This window comes from Bufo gargarizans, chromosome 2 (assembly GCF_014858855.1).
Source record: "Bufo gargarizans isolate SCDJY-AF-19 chromosome 2, ASM1485885v1, whole genome shotgun sequence".
NCBI lineage: Eukaryota > Metazoa > Chordata > Amphibia > Anura > Bufonidae > Bufo > Bufo gargarizans.
In genome coordinates this window covers 619,799,683-619,824,632 of record NC_058081.1, presented here as the reverse complement: position 1 = coordinate 619,824,632, position 24,950 = coordinate 619,799,683, and the positions used below count along the sequence as shown (strand labels likewise).

General features: G+C 45.7%; 1 protein-coding gene across 1 annotated transcript in view; it reads left to right on the top strand.

Annotated features, from left to right (window-relative positions):
• Positions 1-803: 803 nt before the first annotated feature.
• LOC122928843 (nicotinamide N-methyltransferase-like) overlaps positions 804-24,950 on the top strand; it is a 127,000-nt gene continuing 102,853 nt past the window's right edge. Inside the window, exon 1 of the mRNA XM_044282110.1 lies at positions 804-990. Coding sequence (XP_044138045.1) covers positions 840-990 — 151 coding nt within the window. The 5' untranslated portion in view covers positions 804-839. The remainder of the gene's footprint in view (positions 991-24,950) is intronic.

The window sequence follows — 24,950 nt, the reverse complement described above, 5'->3', positions numbered from 1 at the left end:
GCCGGGCGGAGGTTTCTGCCAGGCAGTGTGTTATTGAAAACAAAAGAGACCTTGCCCTGCATGATCTAGCGCAGGTCAAGGGAGCGCATTGGAGCATGAGATGCTCCAATGCTAGCCTCAGGGGGGCTGCCTGGGTGAAAATAAGGGTATGTCTGGGTTCAGCTCTGAACCCAGACAACCCCTTTAATATTGGTGTGCCAACTTGGCAGTGGCAAGTCAGCGCAGCTCGCAATTAGTTCTTCATTTCTTACTGCATTGTTAAGCATATGGGGGCAAATTTACCGACATCTAGAAGCTGGTCTTAATAAAGCCCTAAGCTGGAGGTGGTTCCGAAGTTATAAAGAGGCGCCGGCCTCTTCATAACTTTCGCGCATCCAGCGCCAGTTCTAAATGTATGAGAGCTTCTTAGCTGTCTTACATTTAGACCATTTTGGTATACCTGAAACAGGCTTAGAAAATTGTAAATTAGAGGGGCCTGTGGCCCATCCCCTTCCCCACCGATGCGACGCCCACAATTTAAGACCTGGCATGAGCGGGGTGAAGTCGCAGATAGAGGTGCAACTAACTATTGCGCCGCCATTTTCTCCTGAAATACGCTTGATATAGGCGTATTTCAGTATAATAAATGACCCCGATGATCTTTTAAAAAAGTCTAACTTTAAAAAAAAAGCAAGAAAAAAAAAACCTGTCATTAGCAATTCATGTAAATTTATGGTTACACAGTCACAAGACTGCCTCAAGGAGAAAACAACTCATGATCTGAGAAGTATTTCTATTATATAAAGACTTTATAAACACCACTGTGGAGAGGGTCACCATCTGCGACACAAGAGTTGACAATGGATTCCAGTACCTACAAGCTCTATCACAAAGACTGCTTTGATTCCAGAGAACATCTGGATGCTTACTTCTCAGATAAAGATGACATGGTCTTTGGGGAGGATTCCTTGTTATTTCCCACAGAACATCTTAGAAAAACTTTTGCATTGGGTATGTATTTTTTTGTGTTTATTTGGATTTGTTGCTATACTTTTTCTATAAAACAGTGTTCACCCCTACAACATAGTATCTCATTATTAATATCAACCCAGCACCCTACTGTCCATGAAGACACATGTACCTACAGCTTCAGAGGATTTTTTAGAATATGATATATGTGTATATGATTATACTATTATATAGTATTTTGACCATTATATTTAGAGATGAGCTAATCGAAGCCAACGAAGTGGAATTCTGTCCGAATTTAAGGAAAAATTTGATTAGCACCAAAGCCGAATTTCCTTACGCTTTATAGTAACAAATCATGTTTGTTCCTAAAATGTCTGTTGCACGTGTCAGGACATGAAACAAGGAACTCTAGGAAGGCGGGATCACCCATAATGCCATGCATGCAGCCAATCAGCAGCCAGCTAGCCCTGTGATGTCACAGCCCTATAAATAGCCTCAGCCATCTTGGATTCCGTCATTTACCAGTGTACTTAGTGCAGGGAGAGATGTCAGCAGGCGCTAGGGACAGTGTTAGAAATTTTTTTATTGTGCTAAAACAATGATTTACAAGTGCAGGGAAAGATTATTCAAGGTGTAGGGGAAGGATAGGGAGGAATCATTCCACAGCATTTATGTAGAACAGGGTTCAGTAGGGCAGGTTGCAGCCTGGGTAATAGGAACAATTCTATTACACCTTTCTGCACTGACTGGGCACCCAAATTGCCATTATACAGCTCTGTAATTCCACCAAACTGTTCTTATTAGGGTGCAAGTGCTTTTTAATACAGGCATTAACAGAGTTTATTACCAGGAAATATTTCTACATCTTATTTGCCCTTGTGTAGTGTAGTTATATGCTCTAAAGCATTTTTTGGCTTGTATTAGTGGGAAAAAAGGGCTTATTAGTCATTTGCGGTGAAGTGCTAAAATTACAGTCCTTTTTGTCGTGTATTAGTGGTAAAAGTCAAATATATTTGCCGCTCAGTGGCTCAGAAGCCTTTAGTGGCGTATATTAGTGGAAAAAATATATATATATTTGCCGGTCAGCAGTGCAGTTATATGTTCTAAAGCCTTTTTCTCGTGTATTAGCGGAAAAAGAAAAAAAATATATTTGCTGGTCAGCGGTGCAGTTATATGTTCTAAATCCCTTTTTCTCGTGTATTAGTGGAAAAAGAAAAAAAATATTTGCCAGTCAGCGGTGCAGTTATATGTTCTAAAGCCCTTTTTTGTGTATTAGTTGGGGAAAAAAGGGCTTATTAGTCGTTGTGTGGTAAAGTGAGGAAATTACAGACTTTTTAGCGGTGTTTTAACTTCCTTTTTATTTATTTATTTGATCTAACAGTATGTAAGACAGAGAAGTTCAAGGCCCTGCACAGGGGAGTGGCAGAGGCCTAAATATTTCTGGTGCAAACATAGGTCACAGAAGAGTAGGGGGGCTTGGCTGCAGGAGTGCAGCGAGAGGCCTGATCTCCCGGTGTCATCTAGCGGTCGTGTCTTGACCAGCAACCAGAGGTTCTTGAATGATTGACTCAGTCATCTCTGTTTTGGATCCACTCCTGTTTTTTTTGGCATTAGCAATACTGATGGATTACTGACCAAATGCTGACCGAGTGAAGGCAGATGCTCAACAGACATGATCCGTTTTATGTGGGTTATTGTTGTGACAGATCAGAGGAAGGGCAAAATTAACAGTGACATCAACACAAACTTACTGCTGACACCTTCCCCACTCTGTCGGGGGCTCTACTTGCATAAGCATTAAATAGAACAGGTTCTGTAGACATCTATGTGGAATCAGCTGACGACGGTGTAAAAGGAGTGCGCTTCTTGACGCCAACATCGACCAGTAATCATGAGTTCATACTTGGTCAGTTTTGGCCCTGTGACTGCCCAAATAAGTGAAGTGTGCAGTGATTCTAAGAGCGATGCCTGTCATCTGCATGTCATCCTGACTCACAGTATAATTTCACTACCACCATAGCAGACTCCCTATGTGTGTTACTGCAAGGCACAGTGTTCTACACCACTATAAAGGCTCTCTGCAGCCAGGAAATAGACGTTTTTTCTAAAAATTCTTCAAACCGGCCAAAACGAATTATTGAAAAATTCGCTCATCTCTAATTATATTACTTGTATCCTGCATGTGTAGCAGTTTTCACCTTTTTCTTACACTTCACCCTTTCCTAAATCTTAGTTCTTCCTGAGATAATTTGTAGAGACTAGCTGCCATAATGTCTCCCATTTACAGCTCACAGAAGGTAGAGGAAATTTTGCTTCACTTTTACTATCTTTATTATGCAAAGAAGCAGAGGCACATGGAAAACAATAATTCTTAAGCAGTGGAGAAAATCAATAGCTGCTGAAGTATGACTGTGTTCCCCATAATAGATATTCATTACTCATCCACCTCTACTGTCCATATTTTTTTTTTTATGCGTCTGTGATGGATTTAGCAGAGAATTCAGAAATGCTAATTTAAGAAGTGGGTGGGGGAGCCTGTTAATTGGTGAAAGAAGCATTTTTTTAACTGATGAGTTATGTTAAACGGTTTCTGAAACAGTATGTGCTGTGGTTCTATTGATTTTGCATAATTATGTGAAAGGTCAGTGAGTAGTGACCATATAAATGAATTGATTTAAAAAAAATAGTAGGTAAACTAAACACAAACTGGACAAACTTTTTTAGGAGTATGGAATATAAGTGGGGGGAAAATACCACAGTTCAGCCATATCAACTAAAGGGAACAAGTCAAAACCTTGGTCCTAGTATGTGATGAAGAATATCTTTTACTAGAGTTATTTTTCCTACTCTGTAATCTTCAGAAATTTGGAAAACTTGTGTAGGAAAATGAAGGATTAAACTAGACCTTTCAATTATGAGCATGTTACTTAGAAATGTTCTATTATCTAGCAATTGTTGGTTTGCTGCTTTGTTACATAGTTGCATAGTTAATACGATTGAAAAAAAGACATAAGTCAATCAAGTTCAACCAAGGAATAGGTGGGGACGCGAATCCCAGAAGGAAGTGAGACTCAGATTTCTAGACATTTTCATAAGTGTAACACCACGCTAGGGGTCATTACCACCTTTTGCGCCCCTTCACTATCTTTAATGGTTGATCCTGTGTCATCATGTGTATTTACTTCCATGTCCTGCACAATGTATGCTTGTATTTTCCTTGTAAATGACTGTTTAAGTGTAATGTGCCTGGCTTACCAGCAGATGGCGGCAATCTTGGCAGAGCTAGAGCACCGTGACAAGTGCAGGCTACAACACCTAAAGGGACATTTTAGGCAACCCTTACACCATTGTGGCATTCCTTCACCTGGGTACCACCACTACCATCTACTTAGTGGGACCTAGTCCCTCGTTGCTGAAATGCAACTGGCGTCACAAAAAACTTTTAACCCTTATAACATCATATTTTTTTTTAAGTCTATATTTATTATTCTTACTAAATGTATCACAAATGTACCTGCCCCGATGACGTGAAGTCTATTGAAATATATGAACACCTTAAAGAGACCCTCTGGCCGACTCATCTCACCCATGGGGTGCTGCATAAGCATTAATGTCATTTACTTTTAAGAATTCATCTAAACCCTTTTTAAAACTGTCCACTGTTCCTGCTGTGACCACGTCCTGAGGAAATCTATTTCACAGATTCACAGTTCTTACAGTAATGAAGTTTTGACGCTTCTGTAGACTGAACTTATTCTTCTCCAGTCGGAGGCAGTGCCCCCTTGTCTTTTGAAGGCAGTTTTTCACCGTATTTTTGTATGGCTCATTTATATATTTGTTTAGGTTAATCATGTCCGACCTTAGACATCTCTTCTCAAGACTAAATAAATTAAATTCCTTTAATCTTTCTTCATAACTAAGACCCTCCATGCCCCTTATCAGTTTAGTCGCTCTCCTCTTTACTTTTTCCAGCTGCAGTGTGTCCTTTCTATGGACTGGAGCCCAGAACTAAACTACATATTCCATTTTTTAAAGTGGTAATATATTACATCTCTGCCCCGCAAGTCCATGTCTTGTTTAATGCATGACAATATTCTGGTGGTCAAGCAGCTGATTAACATTGTATGCTGTTATTTGCTGAAATGCAACTGGCGTCACAACAAACTTTTAATCCTTATAACATCTTTTTTTTTTTTTAAGTCTATATTTATTATTCTCACTAAATGTATCACAAATGTACCTGCCCAGACGACATGAAGTCTATTGAAATATAGGAAAACATCTTAAAGAGACCCTCTGGCCGACTCATGAATACTAATGCCAGAAGCCTGACTAATAAAACTGGGGAGCTGGAATTAGTGATGTGTGAGGAGAACTATGACATAGTGGGAATAACTGAGAGAAGGCTGGATGATAGCTATGACTGGGCAGTTAATGTACAAGGTTACAGTCTCTTTAGAAAGGATTGTCAAAACCGGAGGGGGGGGGGGGTCTGCCTTTATGTAAAGTCCTGTCTAAAGCCCACACTCCGTGAAGATATAAGTGAGGGGGCCAACTATTTCCATAGTCTGAGAGCCATCATTTTTTTCAGTTTTTAGGCGATTACCTTGGGTAGGGTATGATTTTTGTGGGATGAGATGGCGTTTTTTATTGGCACTATTTTGGGGTACGTGTGACTTTTTGATCGCTTGCTATTACACTTTTTGTGATGTAAGGTGACAAAAAATGGTATATTTAGCACAGTTTTTATTTAAACATTTTTACGGTGTTCATCTGAGTGGTTAGGTCATGTGATATTTTTATAGAGCCGGTTGATACGGACGCGGCGATACCTAATATGTATACTTTTTTTTTTTTTTATGTAAGTTTTACACCAAAAAAAAAATCATGTTTTAGTGTCTCCATAGTCTGAGAGCCATAGTTTTTCAGTTTTTGGGCGATTATTTTTGGTATGGTCTCATTTTTTGCGGGATGAGATGGTGCATATGACTTTTTGATCGCTTGCGATTACACTTTTTGTGATGTAAGGTGACAAAAAATGGTTTATTTAGCACATTTTTTTTTTTACGGTGTTCATCTGAGGGGTTACGTCATGTGATATTTTTATAGAGCTGGTCGATACGAACGCAGCAATACCAAATATGTATAATTTTTATTTATTTATGTAAGTTTTACACAATAACAGCTTTTTTAAAACAAAAAAAATAATGTTTTAGTGTCTCCATATTCTGAGCCATAGTTTTTTTATTTTTGGGGCGATTGTTAAGGTAGGGGCTCATTTTTTGGCGGGATGAGGTGATGGTTAGATTGGTACTATGTTGGTGGGCATGCACTTTTTTAATCGCTTGTTGTACTTTTTGTGATGTAAGATGACAAAAAAATAGTTTTTTTACCACAGTTTTTATTTTTTACAGTGTTCATCTGAGGGGTTATGTAATGGGATATGTTTATAGAGCCGGTCGATACGGACACGGCGATACCTAATATGTATACTTTTTTTTAAAACTTTATTTGGGAAAAATTACGTTTTTGTTTATTTTTACTTGAAACTTTCGATTTTTTTTGGGGAAAACTTATTTTTCAACTTTTCTTTTCACAAAATTTTTTGTCCCACTTTGGGACTTGAACTATTGGGGGTCTAATCCTTTACAATGCATTCCAATACTTCTTTATTGGAATGCATTGGCTGTATGAGTAATACTGTGTGTATTACTCATACAGCTTCCGGGGCCTGTGAGATCCAGGGGGCTGGATCCTTCCTCAGTGCGCCTGCGCCGGGTGTAGATGTGACGTCATCGGTGCATTGAGGATGGAGGGGCCGAGCGAGCGTCCGCCTCTCAGTGCGCCTGCGCCGACTTAAGACAGGTATGGCGCAGGCGCCAGATTTTGAATGCAGACAGGGCCAGCAGAGGACGAGCGCGTTCGCTGGCCCTGTCAATCATCATGAGGAGGGGGCGTCTTTATGAAAGGAGGATGTTGCTGCTACCAGCAAGTAGCCGCCCTACTTGCTGGTAGACAGGTAATTTGCAAATTACAAAAGTCCATTTTTTGAATTAACTACTGAACCAAAATGAGTAATAGCATTATAGATTGATATATCGCAGTATAGGGATTATAAGTAGCCAAAAAATAAATAAAAAAAAGACTTTAGTGGGGTGACTAGAAGCCCTTTAATATTTTTCAACTGAACACATATATCTAAAGACCACTTATGGAAATTATACCATAGCCAGTTGAATCTGCCATCTTTTATGGGACTGATCAACTGTCTAAAGTTTATGGGGAGCTCTTGACTTCCCCCTAACATATAAAGTTGGGGCAAAAAAGGATCAGGCACTTTGAATTTTAAAGCTCAATACCCTATAAGCTATAGCAATCTGGTTATAGCTTCCTCCCTACTGAAAATGCATTGCTGACAGCTATTGAAGAGGTATAAGTGTCTAGAAATCTAGAGAATGCTGCCATAATGTTGTGTTGATTGGGAGTTTCTATAGAGATGGGTCGGGTCATCATATGAACGGAAATGCTAAAAGGGGAAAAACTTAGTATACAGAAGAAACATTAGAAAATAAAGATCACACAGAGGGCACAGTATGTATTTCTGCCAGTAAACAGTATAAAAATGAGATTCCATGAGTGCCCCAACTAAGGGCTCATGCACAACCGTATTTTCTTTCCATATGTTCGCATGTCCGTTCTGCAAAAAAATAGAACATGTCCTATTATTGGCTACATAAGACTTGTACTGTTCTATTAGTGCCAGCTATTCCGTTCCGCAAAATAAGGAATGCACACAGATGTCATCCGGATATTTTGCGGATCCGTGTTTTGCAGACCGCAAAATACATACGGTCGTGTGCATGAGCTCTAATGGACAAGGATAGGACTGTTCTATTAGGGGCCAACTATTCCGTTCCGCAAAATACGGAATCCACACAGATGTCATCCGTATTTTTTGTGGATCCGTGCTTTGTCGACCCCAAAATACATACAGTCATGTGCATGAGTCCTAAAGCTGTTCACCTTATTAAGCAGTCTGTGCTGTGCTCTTGCAGTCATCTTTACAGGACGGCCACTCCTAGGGAGAGTAGCAGCAGTGCTGAACTTTCTCCATTTATAGACAATTTGTCTTACCGTGGACTGATGAACAGCGAGGCTTTTGGAGATACTTTTATAACCCTTTCCAGCTTTATACAAGTCCACAATTCATAATCATAGGTCTTTAGAGTTGAGCGGACACCTGGATGTTCGGGTTCGAGAAGTTCGGCCGAACTTCCCGGAAATGTTCGGGTTCGGGATCCGAACCCGATCCGAACTTCGTCCCGAACCCGAACCCTATTGAAGTCAATGGGGACCCGAACTTTTCGGCACTAAAAAGGCTGTAAAACAGCCCAGGAAAGGGCTAGAGGGCTGCAAAAGGCAGCAACATGTAGGTAAATCCCCTGCAAACAAATGTGGATAGGGAAATGAATAAAAATAAAAATAAAATAAATAAAAATTAAACAATATCAATTGGAGAGAGGTCCCATAGCATAGAATCTGGCTTCACGTCACCCACCACTGGAACAGTCCATTCTCAGATATTTAGGCCCCGGCACCCAGGCAGAGGAGAGAGGTCCCGTAACAGAGAATCTGTCTTCATGTCAGCAGAGAATCAGTTTGCATGTCATAGCAGAGAATCAGGCTTCACGTCAGCCACCACTGCAACAGTCCATTGGCATATATTTAGGCCCAGCACCCAGGCAGAGGAGAGAGGTCCCGTAACAGAGAATCTGGCTTCATGTCAGCAGAGAATCAGTCTGCATGTCAAAGCAGAGAATCAGGCTTCACGTCAGCCACCACTGCAACAGTCCATTGTCATATATTTAGGCCCAGCACCCAGGCAGAGGAGAGAGGTCCCGTAACAGAGAATATGTCTTCATGTCAGCAGAGAATCAGTCTGCATGTCATAGCAGAGAATCAGGCTTCACGTCAGCCACCATTGCAACAGTCCATTGGCATATATTTAGGCCCAGCACACAGGCAGAGGAGAGAGGTTCCGTAACAGAGAATCTGTCTTCATGTCAGCAGAGAATCAGTCTGCATGTCATAGCAGAGAATCAGGCTTCACGTCACCCAACATTAGAACAGTCCATTGTCAGATATTTAGGCCCAGCACCCAGGCAGAGGAGAGAGGTCCCGTAACAGAGGATCTGGCTTCATGTCAGCAGAGAATCAGTCTGCATGTCATAGCAGAGAATCAGGCTTCATGTCAGCCACCACTGCAACAGTCCAGTGGCATATATTTAGGCCCAGCACCCAGGCAGAGGAGAGAGGTCCCGTAACAGAGAATCTGTCTTCATGTCAGCAGAGAATCAGTCTGCATGTCATAGCAGAGAATCAGGCTTCACGTCAGCCACCACTGCAACAGTCCATTTTTTAGATATTTAGGCCCAGCACCCAGGCAGAGGAGAGAGGTCCCGTAACAGAGAATCTGTCTTCATGTCAGCAGAGAATCAGTCTGCATGTCATAGCAGAGAATCAGGCTTCACGTCACCGAACATTGGAACAGTCCATTGGCATATATTTAGGCCCAGCACCCAGGCAGAGGAGAGAGGTCCCGTAACAGAGAATCTGTCTTCATGTCAGCAGAGAATCAGTCTGCATGTCATAGCAGAGAATCAGGCTTCACGTCAGCCACCATTGCAACAGTCCATTGGCATATATTTAGGCCCAGCACACAGGCAGAGGAGAGAGGTTCCGTAACAGAGAATCTGTCTTCATGTCAGCAGAGAATCAGTCTGCATGTCATAGCAGAGAATCAGGCTTCACGTCACCCAACATTAGAACAGTCCATTGTCAGATATTTAGGCCCAGCACCCAGGCAGAGGAGAGAGGTCCCGTAACAGAGGATCTGGCTTCATGTCAGCAGAGAATCAGTCTGCATGTCATAGCAGAGAATCAGGCTTCATGTCAGCCACCACTGCAACAGTCCAGTGGCATATATTTAGGCCCAGCACCCAGGCAGAGGAGAGAGGTCCCGTAACAGAGAATCTGTCTTCATGTCAGCAGAGAATCAGTCTGCATGTCATAGCAGAGAATCAGGCTTCACGTCAGCCACCACTGCAACAGTCCATTGTCAGATATTTAGGCCCAGCACCCAGGCAGAGGAGAGAGGTCCCGTAACAGAGAATCTGTCTTCATGTCAGCAGAGAATCTGTCTGCATGTCATAGCAGAGAATCAGGCTTCACGTCACCGACCATTGGAACAGTCCATTGGCATATATTTAGGCCCAGCACCCAGGCAGAGGAGAGAGGTCCCGTAACAGAGAATCTGTCTTCATGTCAGCAGAGAATCAGTCTGCATGTCATAGCAGAGAATCAGGCTTCACGTCAGCCACCATTGCAACAGTCCATTGGCATATATTTAGGCCCAGCACACAGGCAGAGGAGAGAGGTTCCGTAACAGAGAATCTGTCTTCATGTCAGCAGAGAATCAGTCTGCATGTCATAGCAGAGAATCAGGCTTCACGTCACCCAACATTAGAACAGTCCATTGTCAGATATTTAGGCCCAGCACCCAGGCAGAGGAGAGAGGTCCCGTAACAGAGGATCTGGCTTCATGTCAGCAGAGAATCAGTCTGCATGTCATAGCAGAGAATCAGGCTTCATGTCAGCCACCACTGCAACAGTCCAGTGGCATATATTTAGGCCCAGCACCCAGGCAGAGGAGAGAGGTCCCGTAACAGAGAATCTGTCTTCATGTCAGCAGAGAATCAGTCTGCATGTCATAGCAGAGAATCAGGCTTCACGTCAGCCACCACTGCAACAGTCCATTGTCAGATATTTAGGCCCAGCACCCAGGCAGAGGAGAGAGGTCCCGTAACAGAGAATCTGTCTTCATGTCAGCAGAGAATCAGTCTGCATGTCATAGCAGAGAATCAGGCTTCACGTCACCGAACATTGGAACAGTCCATTGGCATATATTTAGGCCCCGGCACCCAGACAGAGGAGAGGTTCATTCAACTTTGGGTAGCCTCGCAATATAATGGTAAAATGAAAATAAAAATAGGATTGAATGAGGAAGTGCCCTGGAGTACAATAATATATGGTTAAGGGGAGGTAGTTAATGTCTAATCTGCACAAGGGATGGACAGGTCCTGTGGGATCCATGCCTGGTTCATTTTTATGAACGTCAGCTTGTCCACATTGGCTGTAGACAGGCGGCTGCGTTTGTCTGTAATGACGCCCCCTGCCGTGCTGAATACACGTTCAGACAAAACGCTGGCCGCCGGGCAGGCCAGCACCTCCAAGGCATAAAAGGCTAGCTCTGGCCACGTGGACAATTTAGGAGACCCAGAAGTTGAATGGGGCCGAACCATCAGTCAGTACGTGGAGGGGTGTGCACACGTACTGTTCCACCATGTTAGTGAAATGTTGCCTCCTGCTAACACGTTGCGTATCAGGTGGTGGTGCAGTTAGCTGTGGCGTGTTGACAAACCTTTTTTACATCTCTGCCATGCTAACCCTGCCCTCAGAGGAGCTGGCCGTGACACAGCTGCCTTGGCGACCTCTTGCTCCTCCTCTGCCTTGGCCTTGGGCTTCCACTTGTTCCCCTGTGACATTTGGGAATGCTCTCAGTAGCGCGTCTACCAACGTGCGCTTGTACTCGCGCATCTTCCTATCACGCTCCAGTGCAGGAAGTAAGGTGGGCACATTGTCTTTGTACCGTGGATCCAGCAGGGTGGCAACCCAGTAGTCCGCACACGTTAAAATGTGGGCAACTCTGCTGTCAGTTGCGCAGGCACTGCAGCATGTAGTCGCTCATGTGTGCCAGGCTGCCCAGGGGTAAGGACAAGCTGTCCTCTGTGGGAGGCGTATCGTCATCGTCCTGCCTTTCCCCCCAGCCACGCACCAGTGATGGGCCCGAGCTGCGTTGGGTGCCACCCCGCTGTGACCATGCTTCATCCTCATCCTCCTCCACCTCCTCCTCATCCTCGTCCTCCAGTAGTGGGCCCTGGCTGGCCACAATTGTACCTGGCCTCTGCTGTTGCAAAAAACCTCCCTCTGAGTCACTTCGAAGAGACTGGCCTGAAAGTGCTAAAAATGACCCCTCTTCCTCCTCCTCCTCCTCCTCCTCCTGGGCCACCTCCTCTTCCATCATCGCCCTAAGTGTTTTCTCAAGGAGACATAGAAGTGGTATTGTAACGCTGATAACGGCGTCATCGCCACTGGCCATGTTGGTGGAGTACTCGAAACAGCGCAACAGGGCACACAGGTCTCGCATGGAGGCCCAGTCATTGGTGGTGAAGTGCTGCTGTTCCGTAGTGCGACTGACCCGTGCGTGCTGCAGCTGAAACTCCACTATGGCCTGCTGCTGCTCGCACAGTCTGTCCAGCATGTGCAAGGTGGAGTTCCACCTGGTGGGCACGTCGCATATGAGGCGATGAGCGGGAAGGCCGAAGTTACGCTGTAGCGCAGACAGGCGAGCAGCGGCAGGATGTGAACGCCGGAAGCGCGAACAGACGGCCCGCACTTTATGCAGCAGCTCTGACATGTCGGGGTAGTTGTGAATGAACTTCTGCACCACCAAATTCAGCACATGCGCCAAGCAAGGATGTGCGTCAAACCGGCTAGTCCCAGAGCTGCAAAGAGATTTCGCCCATTATCGCACACCACCAGGCCGGGCTTGAGGCTCACCGGCAGCAACCACTCGTCGGTCTGTTGTTCTATACCCCGCCACAACTCCTGTGCGGTGTGGGGCCTGTCCCCCAAACATATGAGTTTCAGAATGGCCTGCTGACGTTTACCCCGGGCTGTGCTAAAGTAGGTGGTGAAGGTGTGTGGCTGACTGGATGAGCAGGTGGAAGAAGAGTAGGAGGAAGCTGAGTAGGAGGAGGTGGCAACAGGAGGCGAAGAATGTTGCCCTGCGATCCTTGGTGGCGGAAGGACGTGGGCCAAACAGCTCTCCGCCTGGGGCCCAGCTGCCACTACATTTACCCAGTGTGCAGTTAGGGAGATATAGCGTCCCTGGCCGTGCTTACTGGTCCACGTATCTGTGGTTAGGTGGACCTTGCCACAGATGGCGTTGCGCAGTGCACACTTGATTTTATCGGATACTTGGTTGTGCAGGGAAGGCACGGCTCTCTTGGAGTAGTAGTGCCGGCTGGGAACAACATACTGCGACATGAGCTGTTTGAAGCTGTCTGTGTCCACCAGCCTAAATGACAGCATTTCATAGGCCAGTAGTTTAGAAATGCTGGCATTCAGGGCCAGGGATCAAGGGTGGCTAGGTGGGAATTTACGCTTTCTCTCAAATGTTTGTGAGATGGAGAGCTGAACGCTGCCGTGTGACATTGTTGAGATGCTTGGAGACGGAGTTGGTGGTGTTGGTGGTACATCCCCTGTTTGCTGGGCGGCAGGTGCCAACGTTCCTCCAGAGGCGGAGGAAGAGGCCGAGGCTGCAGCAGCAGAAGAGGCCGAGGCGGCAGCAGCAGAAGAGGTAGCAGGGGGAGCCTGAGTGACTTTCTTGTTTTTAAGGTGTTTACTCCACTGCAGTTCATGCTGTGCATGCAGGTGCCTGGTCATGCAGGTTGTGCTAAGGTTCAGAACGTTAATGCCTCGCTTCAGGCTCTGATGGCACAGCGTGCAAACCACTCGGGTCTTGTCGTCAGCACATTGTTTGAAGAAGTGCCATGCCAGGGAACTCCTTGAAGCTGCCTTTGGGGTGCTCAGTCCCAGATGGCGGCGGTCAGTAGCAGGCGGAGTCTCTTGGCGGCGGGTGTTCTGCTTTTGCCCACTGCTCCCTCTTTTGCTACGCTGTTGGCTCGGTCTCACCACTGCCTCTTCCTCCGAACTGTGAAAGTCAGTGGCACGACCTTCATTCCATGTGGGGTCTAGGACCTCATCGTCCCCTGCATCGTCTTCCACCCAGTCTTGATCCCTGACCTCCTGTTCAGTCTGCACACTGCAGAAAGACGCAGCAGTTGGCACCTGTGTTTCGTCATCATCAGAGACTTGCTGAGGTGGTATTCCCATGTCCTCATCATCAGGAAACATAAGTGGTTGTGCGTCAGTGCATTCTATGTCTTCCACCGCTGGGGAAGGGCTAGGTGGATGCCCTTGGGAAACCCTGCCAGCAGAGTCTTCAAACAGCATAAGAGACTGCTGCATAACTTGAGGCTCAGACAGTTTCCCTGATATGCATGGGGGTGATGTGACAGACTGATGGGGTTGGTTTTCAGGCGCCATCTGTGCGCTTTCTGCAGAAGACTGGGTGGGAGATAATGTGAACGTGCTGGATCCACTGTCGGCCACCCAATTGACTAATGCCTGTACCTGCTCAGGCCTTACCATCCTTAGAACGGCATTGGGCCCCACCATATATCGCTGTAAATTCTGGCGGCTACTGGGACCTGAGGTAGTTGGTACACTAGGACGTGTGGATGTGGCAGAACGGCCACGTCCTCTCCCAGCACCAGAGGGTCCACTAACACCACCACGACCATGTCCACGTCCGCGTCCCTTACTAGATGTTTTCCTCATTGTTATCGTTCACCACAACAACAAAAATATTATTTGGCCCAATGTATTGAATTCAAATTCAGGCCTTTTTTACAGACACCTAACACTATCTGGCTATCTATTTAGGTACCGTATTACACTAATACAGGCACAGCAGTAACCACAGATTTAGCTAACTATGAATTTGAGGCCTAGTATTTAGGCGCTGGGTGACAGGTATACGTTTTACGGACAGAATTACACTGGGATATGCACAGTAGCGTGTGTGTGAAGTTATTGAGAATGACCCTATCAGCACCTTGATTCTGATATACCCTTTTAGGGATGTATTTAAAGTAGGCCTGATACAGCAGAAACCACTAAATTAGTAAATTGCTAAATTGGGAATTGTATTTCAACCCAGAACAAAAAAATGTGCTTTGACGGACACTAAATAACTTGACCAGCCACAACAGTACAGCAGTAACGACAGATTTAGCTGGATATAAATTTGAGGCCTAGTATTTAGGCGCTGGGTGACAGGTATAGGTTTACTGACAGAATTAGACTTGGAAATGCACAGTAGCGTGTGTGTGAAGTTATTCAGAATGACCCTATGTGCACCTTGAATATTATATACCCTTTTAGGGATAGATTTCAAAGTAGCTCTGATACAGCAGAAACCACTAAATTAGGAAATTGCTAAATTGGGAATTGTATTTCAACCCAGAACAAAAAATGTGCTTTGACGGACACTAAATAACTTGCCCAGCCACAACAGTACAGCAGTAACGACAGATTTAGCGGATATAAATTTGAGGCCTAGTATTTAGGCGCTGGGTGACAGGTATAGATTTACTGACAGAATTAGACTTGGAAATGCACAGTAGCGTGTGTGTGAAGTTATTCAGAATGACCCTATGTGCACCTTGAATATTATATACCCTTTTAGGATAGATTTCAAATAGCTCTGATACAGCAGAAACCACTAAATTAGGAAATTGCTAAATTGGGAATTGTATTTCAACCCAGAACAAAAAATGTGCTTTGACGGACACTAAATAACTTGCCCAGCCACAACAGTACAGCAGTAACGACAGATTTAGCTGGATATAAATTTGAGGCCTAGTATTTAGGCGCTGGGTGACAGGTATAGGTTTACTGACAGAATTAGACTTGGAAATGCACAGTAGCGTGTGTGTGAAGTTATTCAGAATGACCCTATGTGCACCTTGAATATTATATACCCTTTTAGGGATAGATTTCAAATAGCTCTGATACAGCAGAAACCACTAAATTAGGAAATTGCTAAATTGGGAATTGTATTTCAACCCAGAACAAAAAATGTGCTTTGACGGACACTAAATAACTTGACCAGCCACAACAGTAACGACAGATTTAGCTGATATAAACTTGAGGCCTAGTATTTAGGCGCTGGGTGACAGGTATACGTTTACTGACAGAACTAGACTGGGAATTGGGCAAAAAATAACCACACTATTGATGGGTAAATGCACTTGGTGTGACAGCTTGACCAACCACACTACTGAGGGTTAAATGCACTTGGTGACAGGCGCAGCTTGCCCCTGATGTAGTATATGGCCATAAAATAAACAGACTATTGCTGGTTAAATGCACTTGGTGTGACAGCTTGACCAACCACACTACTGAGGGTTAAATGCACTTGGTGACAGGCGCAGCTTGCCCCTGATGTAGTATATGGCCAAAAAATAAACAGACTATTGCTGGTCAAATGCACTTGGTGTGACAGCTTCACCCTGATGTAGGATTTAGCCAAAAAACAACCACACCATTGAGGGTTAAATGCACTTGGTGACAGGCGCAGCTTGCCCCTGATGTAGTATATGGCCAAAAAATAAACAGACTATTGCTGGTTAAATGCACTTGGTGTGACAGCTTGACCCTGATGTAGGCTTTAGCCAAAAAACAACCACACAATTGAGGGTTAAATGCACTTGGTGACAGGCGCAGCTTGCCCCTGATGTAGTATATGGCCAAAAAATAAACAGACTATTGCTGGTTAAATGCACTTGGTGTGACAGCTTCACCCTGATGTAGGATTTAGCCAAAAAACAACCACACCATTGAGGGTTAAATGCAGTTGGTGACAGCTTGCCCCTGATGTAGTATATGGCCAAAAAATAAACAGACTATTCCTGGTTAAATGCACTTGGTGTGACTGCTTCACCCTGATGTAGGATTTAGCCAAAAAACAACCACACCATTGAGGGTTAAATGCACTTGGTGACAGGCGCAGCTTGCCCCTGATGTAGTATATGGCCAAAAAATAAACAGACTATTGCTGGTTAAATGCACTTGGTGTGACAGCTTGACCCTGATGTAGGCTTTAGCCAAAAAACAACCACACAATTGAGGGTTAAATGCACTTGGTGTCAGGCGCAGCTTGCCCCTGATGTAGTATATGGCCAAAAAATAAACAGACTATTGCTGGTTAAATGCACTTGGTGTGACAGCTTCACCCTGATGTAGGCTTTAGCCAAAAAACAACCACACCATTGAGGGTTAAATGCACTTGGTGGCAGCTTGTGCTGGCGCAACACAAGACACAAAATGGCCGCCGATCACCCCAGGCTCTGGGCAGCCTAAAAACAGTGAGCAATTCAATAGCAGCAGTTCAATCATCCACAGCAGCAGATCGATCACTGGATGGAGTCTTTTGGAGGAGTTAATCAGCCTAATCTCGCCCTACTGTCGCAGCTGCAACCTCTCCCTACGCTAATCAGAGCAGAGTGACGGGCGGCACTATGTAACTCCAGCTTAAATAGAGGCTGGGTCACATGGTGCTCTGGCCAATCACAGCCATGCCAATAGTAGGCATGGCTGTGACGGCCTCTTGGGGCAAGTAGTATGACGCTTGTTGATTGCCTGCTTTGCAGCCTTTCAAAAAGCACCAAGAAAGCGATGAACACCGAACCCGAACCCAGACTTTTACGAAAATGTCCGGGTTCGGGTCCGTGTCACGGACACCCCAAAATTCGGTACGAACCCGAACTATATAGTTCGGGTTCGCTCATCCCTATAGGTCTTCTGAGAGCTTTTTTGTGTGAGGCATCATTCACATCAGGCAATGCTTCTTGTGAAAAGCAAACCCAGAACTGGTGTGTGTTTTTTATAGGGCAGGGCAGCTGTAACCAACACTTCCAATCTCATCTCATTGATTGGACTCCAGTTGGCTGACACCTCACTTCAATTACCTTTTGGAGATGTCATTAGTCTAGGGGTTCACATACTTTTTCCACCTGCACTATGAATGTTTACATGGTGTGTTCAATAAAAACATTGTAACATTTAATTATCTGTGTGTTATTAGTTTAAGCAGACTGTGATTGTCTATTATTGTGACGATCAGATCACATTTTATGACCAATTTGTGCAGAAATCCATATCATTCCAAAGGGTTCACATACTTTTTCTTGCAACTGTATATTCCAGAAAATGGACAGCACTTCCAGTAGAAAAACAATGGTTTATTGGCCCATGTGGTACAGTGAGGTAACATTTTGGCTCAAACACAGAGCCTTTCTCAAGCATAAAACACAAGTGAAGTGCAAAGCATATATAACCCATACAAAGTGATTTACATAATTGGGGGGTGGAGCAAACAATTTACATAATAATTAAAAAAGAATCATAATACATGATAAAAACAAGTGAAAAACAACATGATGTGATACATGATAATAATCGCAAAAACATGATTGTATTTAAAATAGATCAAAAATGAATCTAATAGAAAAGACACTAGAATCGACCGCCAAACTTGGCGTGTAACAACTTACAATGCGCAGTCGCCAGGTTGCGTTTAGAGTGTGTGACTTTATGCCGTCAATGGAGTTAGGCGTATTGCATGCCTCCTCCCTCTCCAATCGCAGCACAGCAGGTCACATGTACCAAATTCCCAGCGCGCATGCCCGTATGATGTCCTACCGGGTTGCGCCATATTGAATATTGGAAAAGTTGCCCCGAGTTGTATTACATTATAGTAACGACATGCAGGAAGACAAAAGTAGAGAGGGGATACTCCTTGTCAAGGGGGTACACCCTCCTCATAGGTGGGCATGCAATGTTAGCCCGATCTGCACTGCCGTATAATATATATATATATATATTTATAATGCGGCCAGCATAACCCCGCCCCAATCATGGTGCCCCCCCCCCCCCCCCCCCCCCCCCCCCCCCCAGCTGAGGAGAGGTTGACAACTGGACAATTATGTCCAGTTTCGGCCATTTCAAAGAACAGAGGATCCATAAAGATCCTCTGCCCTTTGATGACATCTCCGGCAGCGCGGGCTGGTGCGTTAAAGTTAATCTAGGTTGAATCCTTGCAGCATCAAGCCCACAGACCCCTGCTGCAGACCCCAACCTTGCTCCCCTGCCCTGATTGCTTGATTAACCCCTTGCTGGGCTGATCCTGCAGAGTCTCTGAATCCCAGTACTCTGCATTGATTACCCCAGGAATTTACCCCTTCACTGCTCCCTGCAGCAGTAACCCCTTAACTGCTGCACTGCTGCTAAACCCCTTGTGCCCATAGGGACAGTGTATAGATAGGTTGGGCTGAAATATACTTGTGCAAGTGAGTGTAATGTATATATAGTGTGTGGGGTGGAATTGGGAATTGTATTGTGTAGTGTATTTAGGTTTGTATTGTGTTTATTATAATGATATTACTGTACTGTGGTGTGCGCGTCTATATGTATACAGTACAGACAAAAAGTTTGGACACACCTTCTCATTCAAAGAGTTTTCTTTATTTTCATGACTATGAAAATTGTAGATTCAAAAAAGGCATCAAAACTATGAATTAACACATGTGGAATTATATACATAACAAAAAAGTGTGAAACAACTGAAAATATGTCATATTCTAGGTTCTTCAAAGTAGCCACCTTTTGCTTTGATTACTGCTTTGCACACTCTTGGCATTCTCTTGATAAACTTCAAGAGGTAGTCATCTGAAATGGTCTTCCAACAGTGTTGAAGGAGTTCCCAGAGATGCTTAGCACTTGTTGGCCCTTTTGCCTTCACTCTGCGGTCCAGCTCACCCCAAATTATCTCGATTGGGTTCAGGTCTGGTGACTGTGGAGGCCAGGTCATCTGGCGCAGCACCCCATCACTCTCCTTCATGGTCAAATAGCCCTTACACAGCCTGGAGGTGTATTTGGGGTCATTTTCCTGTTGAAAAATAAATGATGGTCCAACTAAACGCAAACCGGATGGAATAGCATGCCGCTGCAAGATGCTGTGGTAGCCATGCTGGTTCAGTGTGCCTTCAATTTTGAATAAATCCCCAACAGTGTCACCAGCAAAGCACCCCCACACCATCACACCTCCTCCTCCATGCTTCACGGTGGGACACAGGCATGTAGAATCCATCCGTTCACCTTTTCTTCGTCGCACAAAGACACGGTGGTTGGAACCAAAGATCTCAAATTTGGACTCATCAGACCAAAGCACAGATTTCCACTGGTCAAATGTTCATTCCTTGTGTTCTTTAGCCCAAACAAGTCTCTTCTGCTTGTTGCTAGGGATGAGCGAACCCGAACTGTATGGTTCGGGTTCGTACCGAAACTTGGGGTGTCCGTGACACTGACCCGAACCCGAACATTTTCATAAAAGTCCGGGTTCGGGTTCGGTGTTCGTCGCTTTCTTGGTGCTGTTTGAAAGGCTGCAAAGCAGCCAATCAACAAGCGTCATACTACTTGCCCCAAGAGGCCATCACATCCATGCCTACTATTGGCATGGCTGTGATTGGCCAGTGCAGCATGTGACCCAGCCTCTATTTAAGCTGGAGTCACGTAGCGCCGCACGTCACTCTGCTCTGATCAGTGTAGGGAGAGGTTGCAGCTGCGAGATTAGGCAGTGATTAACTCATCAAAAATACTTAATTCAGTGATCGATCTACAGCTGTGGATCATTGAACTGCTGCTATTTAATTGCTAACTGTTTTTAGGGTGCCCAGAGCGTTTTTCAGTCACTTTTTTCTGGAGTGATCGGCGGCCATTCTGTGTCTTGTGGTGCGCCAGCACAAGCTGCCACCAAGTCCATTTAACCATCAATAGTGTGGTTATTTTTTTGCTATATCCTACATCAGGGGCTTGGCTGTGCTTGCTATTTTATTGAGGGGTGAAATACAATTGCCAAAATAGCAGTACCCTAAATCTGGTGTTTCAGCAGTGGCTAGCCAATTGTAATACTGTCTGCTGTCTGGCAAAGGATATATTTTTGTTGTGGGTTGAAATACAATTCCCAACTTAGCAATTCCCTAAATCAGTGGTTTCTGCTGTATCAGGCCAACTTTAAATCTATCCATAAAAGGGTATATTAGATTGTAGGTGCGGATAGGGTCATCCTCAATAACTTCACACGCTACCGTGCATTTCCAAGTTTAATTCTGTCCGCAAACATATACCTGTCGCCCAGCGCCTAAATAATAGGCCTAAAATTTATAGTTCAGCTAAATCTGTGTTTATTGCTGAGGCTGGTCAATTCATTTAGTGTCCGCCAAAGCACAGTTTTTGTTCTGGGTGGAAATACAATTCCCAACTTAGCAATTCCCTAAATCAGTGGTTTCAGCTGTATCAGGCCAACTTTAAATCGATCCATAAAAGGGTATATTAGATTGAAGGAGGGGATAGTGTCATCCTCAATAACTTCACATGCTACTGTGCATTTCCAAGTTTAATTCTGTCCGCAAACGTATACCTGTCACCCAGCGCCTAAATACTAGGCCTACAATTTATATTCAGCTAAATATGTCATTATTGCTGGTGCTGTTCAAGTTATTTGGTGTCCGTCAAAGCACAGTTTTTGTTCTGGGTTGAAATACAATTCCCAACTTAGCAATTCCCTAAATTAGTGGTTTCTGCTGTATCAGGCCAAGTTTAAATCGATCCATAAAAGGGTATATTAGATTGAAGGTGCGGATAGGGTCATCCTCAATAACTTCACACGCTACCGTGAATTTCCAAGTTTAATTCTGTCCGCAAACGTATACCTGTCACCCAGCGCCTAAATAATAGGCCTACAATTTATATTCAGCTAAATCTGTGGTTATTGCTGTAGCTGGTTAAGTTATTTTGTGTCCGTCAAAGCACAGTTTTTGTTCTGGGTTTAAATACAATTCCCAACTTAGCAATTCCCTAAATTTGTGGTTTCTGCTGTATCAGGCCTACTTTAAATCTATCCATAAAAGGGTATATTAGATTAAAGGTGGTGATAGGGTCATCCACAATAACTTCACACGCTACTGTGCATTTCGAAGTCTAATTCTGTCCGTAAACGTATACCTGTCATCCAGCGCCTAAATACTAGGCCTACAATTTATATTCAGCTAAATCTGTCGTTACTGCTGTGCCTGTATTAGTGTAATACGGTACCTAAATAGATAGCCAGATAGTGTTAGGTGTCTGTAAAAAAAGGCCTGAATTTGAATTCAATACATTGGGCTAAATAATTTTTTTCTTATTGTGGTGAACGGTAACAATGAGGAAAACATCTAGTAAGGGATGCGGACACGGACATGGTAGTGGTGGTGTTAGTGGACCCTCTGGTGCTGGGAGAGGACATGGCCGTTCTGCCACAGCCACACGTCCTAGTGTACCAACTACCTCAGGTCCCAGTAGCCGCCATAATTTACAGCGATATTTGGTGGGGGCCAATGCCGTTCAAAGGATGGTAAGGCCTGAGCAGGTACAGGCATTAGTCAATTGGGTGGCCGACAGTGGATCCAGCACGTTCACATTATCTCCCACCCAGTCTTCTGCAGAAAGCGCACAGATGGCGCCTGAAAACCAAGCCCATCAGTCTGTCACATCACCCCCATGCATATCAGGGAAACTGTCTGAGCCTCAAGTTATGCAGCAGTCTCTTATGCTGTTTGAAGACTCTGCTGGCAGGGTTTCCCAAGGGCATCCACCTAGCCCTTCCCCAGCGGTGGAAGACATAGAATGCACTGACGCACAACCACTTATGTTTCCTGATGATGAGGACATGGGAATACCACCTCAGCACGTCTCTGATGATGACGAAACACAGGTGCCAACTGCTGCTTCTTTCTGCAGTGTGCAGACTGAACAGGAGGTCAGGGAGTAAGACTGGGTGGAAAACGATAAAGGGGACGATGAGGTCCTAGACCCCACATGGAATGAAGGTCATGCCACTGACTTTCACAGTTCGGAGGAAGAGGCAGTGGTGAGACCGAGCCAACAGCGTAGCAAAAGAGGGAGTAGTGGGCAAAAGCAGAACACCCGCCGCCAAGAGACTCCGCCCGCCATCTGGGACCGAGCACCCCAAAGGCAGCTTCAAGGAGTTCCCTGGCATGGCACTTCTTCAAACAATGTGCTGACGACAAGACTCGAGTGGTTTGCATGCTGTGCCATCAGAGCCTGAAGCGAGGCATTAACGTTCTGAACCTTAGCACAACCTGCATGACCAGGCACCTGCATGCAAAGCATGAACTGCAGTGGAGTAAACACCTTAAAAACAAGGAACTCACTCAGGCTCCCCCTGCTACCTCTTCTGCTGCTGCCGCCTCGGCCTCTTCTGCTGCTGCCGCCTCAGCCTCTTCCTCCACCTCTGGAGGAATGTTGGCACCTGCCGCCCAGCAAACAGGGGATGTACCACCAACACCACCACCTCCGTCACCAAGCATCTTAACCATGTCACACGGCAGCGATCAGCTCTCCATCTCACAAACATTTGAGATAAAGCGTAAATTCCCACCTAGCCACCCTCGATCCCTGGCCCTGAATGCCAGCATTTCTAAACTACTGGCCTATGAAATGCTGTCATTCAGGCTGGTGGACACAGACAGCTTCAAACAGCTCATGTCGCTTGCTGTCCCACAGTATGTTGTTCCCAGCCGCCACTACTTCTCCAAGAGAGCCTGTGCCTTCCCTGCACAACCAAGTATCCGATAAAATCAAGTGTGCACTGCGCAACACCATCTGTGGCAAGGTCCACCTAACCACAGATACGTGGACCAGTAAGCACTGGCCAGGGACGCTATATCTCCCTAACTGCACACTGGGTAAATGTAGTGGCGGCTGGGCCCCAGGCGGAGAGCTGTTTGGCGCACGTCCTTCCGCCGCCAAGGATCGCAGGGCAACATTCTTTGCCTCCTGTTGCCTCCTCCTCCTACTCAGCTTCCTCCTCCTCTTCTTCCACCTGCTCATCCAGTCAGCCACACACCTTCACCACCAACTTCAGCACAGCCCGGGGTAAACGTCAGCAGGCCATTCTGAAACTCATATGTTTGGGGGACAGGCCCCACACCGCACAGGAGTTGTGGCGGGGTATAGAACAACAGACCGACGAGTGGTTGCTGCCAGGTGAGCCTCAAGCCTGGCCTGGTGGTGTGCGATAATGGGCGAAATCTCGTTGCAGCTCTGGGACTAGCCGGTTTGACGCATATCCCTTGCCTGGCGCATGTGCTGAATTTGGTGGTGCAGAAGTTCATTCACAACTACCCCGACATGTCAGAGCTGCTGCATAAAGTGCGGGCCGTCTGTTCGCGCTTCCGGCGTTCACATCCTGCCGCTGCTCGCCTGTCTGCGCTACAGCGTAACTTCGGCCTTCCCGCTCACCGCCTCATATGCGACGTGCCCACCAGGTGGAACTCCACCTTGCACATGCTGGACAGACTGTGCGAGCAGCAGCAGGCCATAGTGGAGTTTCAGCTGCAGCACGCACGGGTCAGTCGCACTGCGGAACAGCACCACTTCACCACCAATGACTGGGCCTCCATGCGAGACCTGTGTGCCCTGTTGCGCTGTTTCGAGTACTCCACCAACATGGCCAGTGGCGATGACGCCGTTATCAGCGTTATAATACCACTTCTATGTCTCCTTGAGAAAACACTTAGGGCGATGATGGAAGAGGAGGTGGCCCAGGAGGAGGAGGAGGAGGAAGAGGGGTCATTTTTAGCACTTTCAGGCCAGTCTCTTCGAAGTGACTCAGAGGGAGGTTTTTTGCAACAGCAGAGGCCAGTTTCAAATGTGGCCAGCCAGGGCCCACTACTGGAGGACGAGGAGGATGAGGATGAGGAGGAGGTGGAGGAGGATGAGGATGAAGCATGTTCACAGCGGGGTGGCACCCAACGCAGCTCGGGCCCATCACTGGTGCGTGGCTTGGGGGAAACGCAGGACGATGACGATACGCCTCCTACAGAGGACAGCTTGTCCTTACCTCTGGGCAGCCTGGCACACATGAGCGACTACATGCTGCAGTGCCTGTGCAACGAAAGCAGAGTTGCCCACATTTTAACGTGTGCGGACTACTGGGTTGCCACCCTGCTGGATCCCCGGTACAAAGACAATGTGCCCACCTTTTTTCCTGCACTGGAGCGTGATAGGAAGATGCGCGAGTACAAGCGCACATTGGTAGACGTGCTACTGAGAGCATTCCCAAATGTCACAGGGGAACAAGTGGAATCCTAAGGCGAAGGCAAAGGAGGAGCAAGAGGTCGCCAACGCAG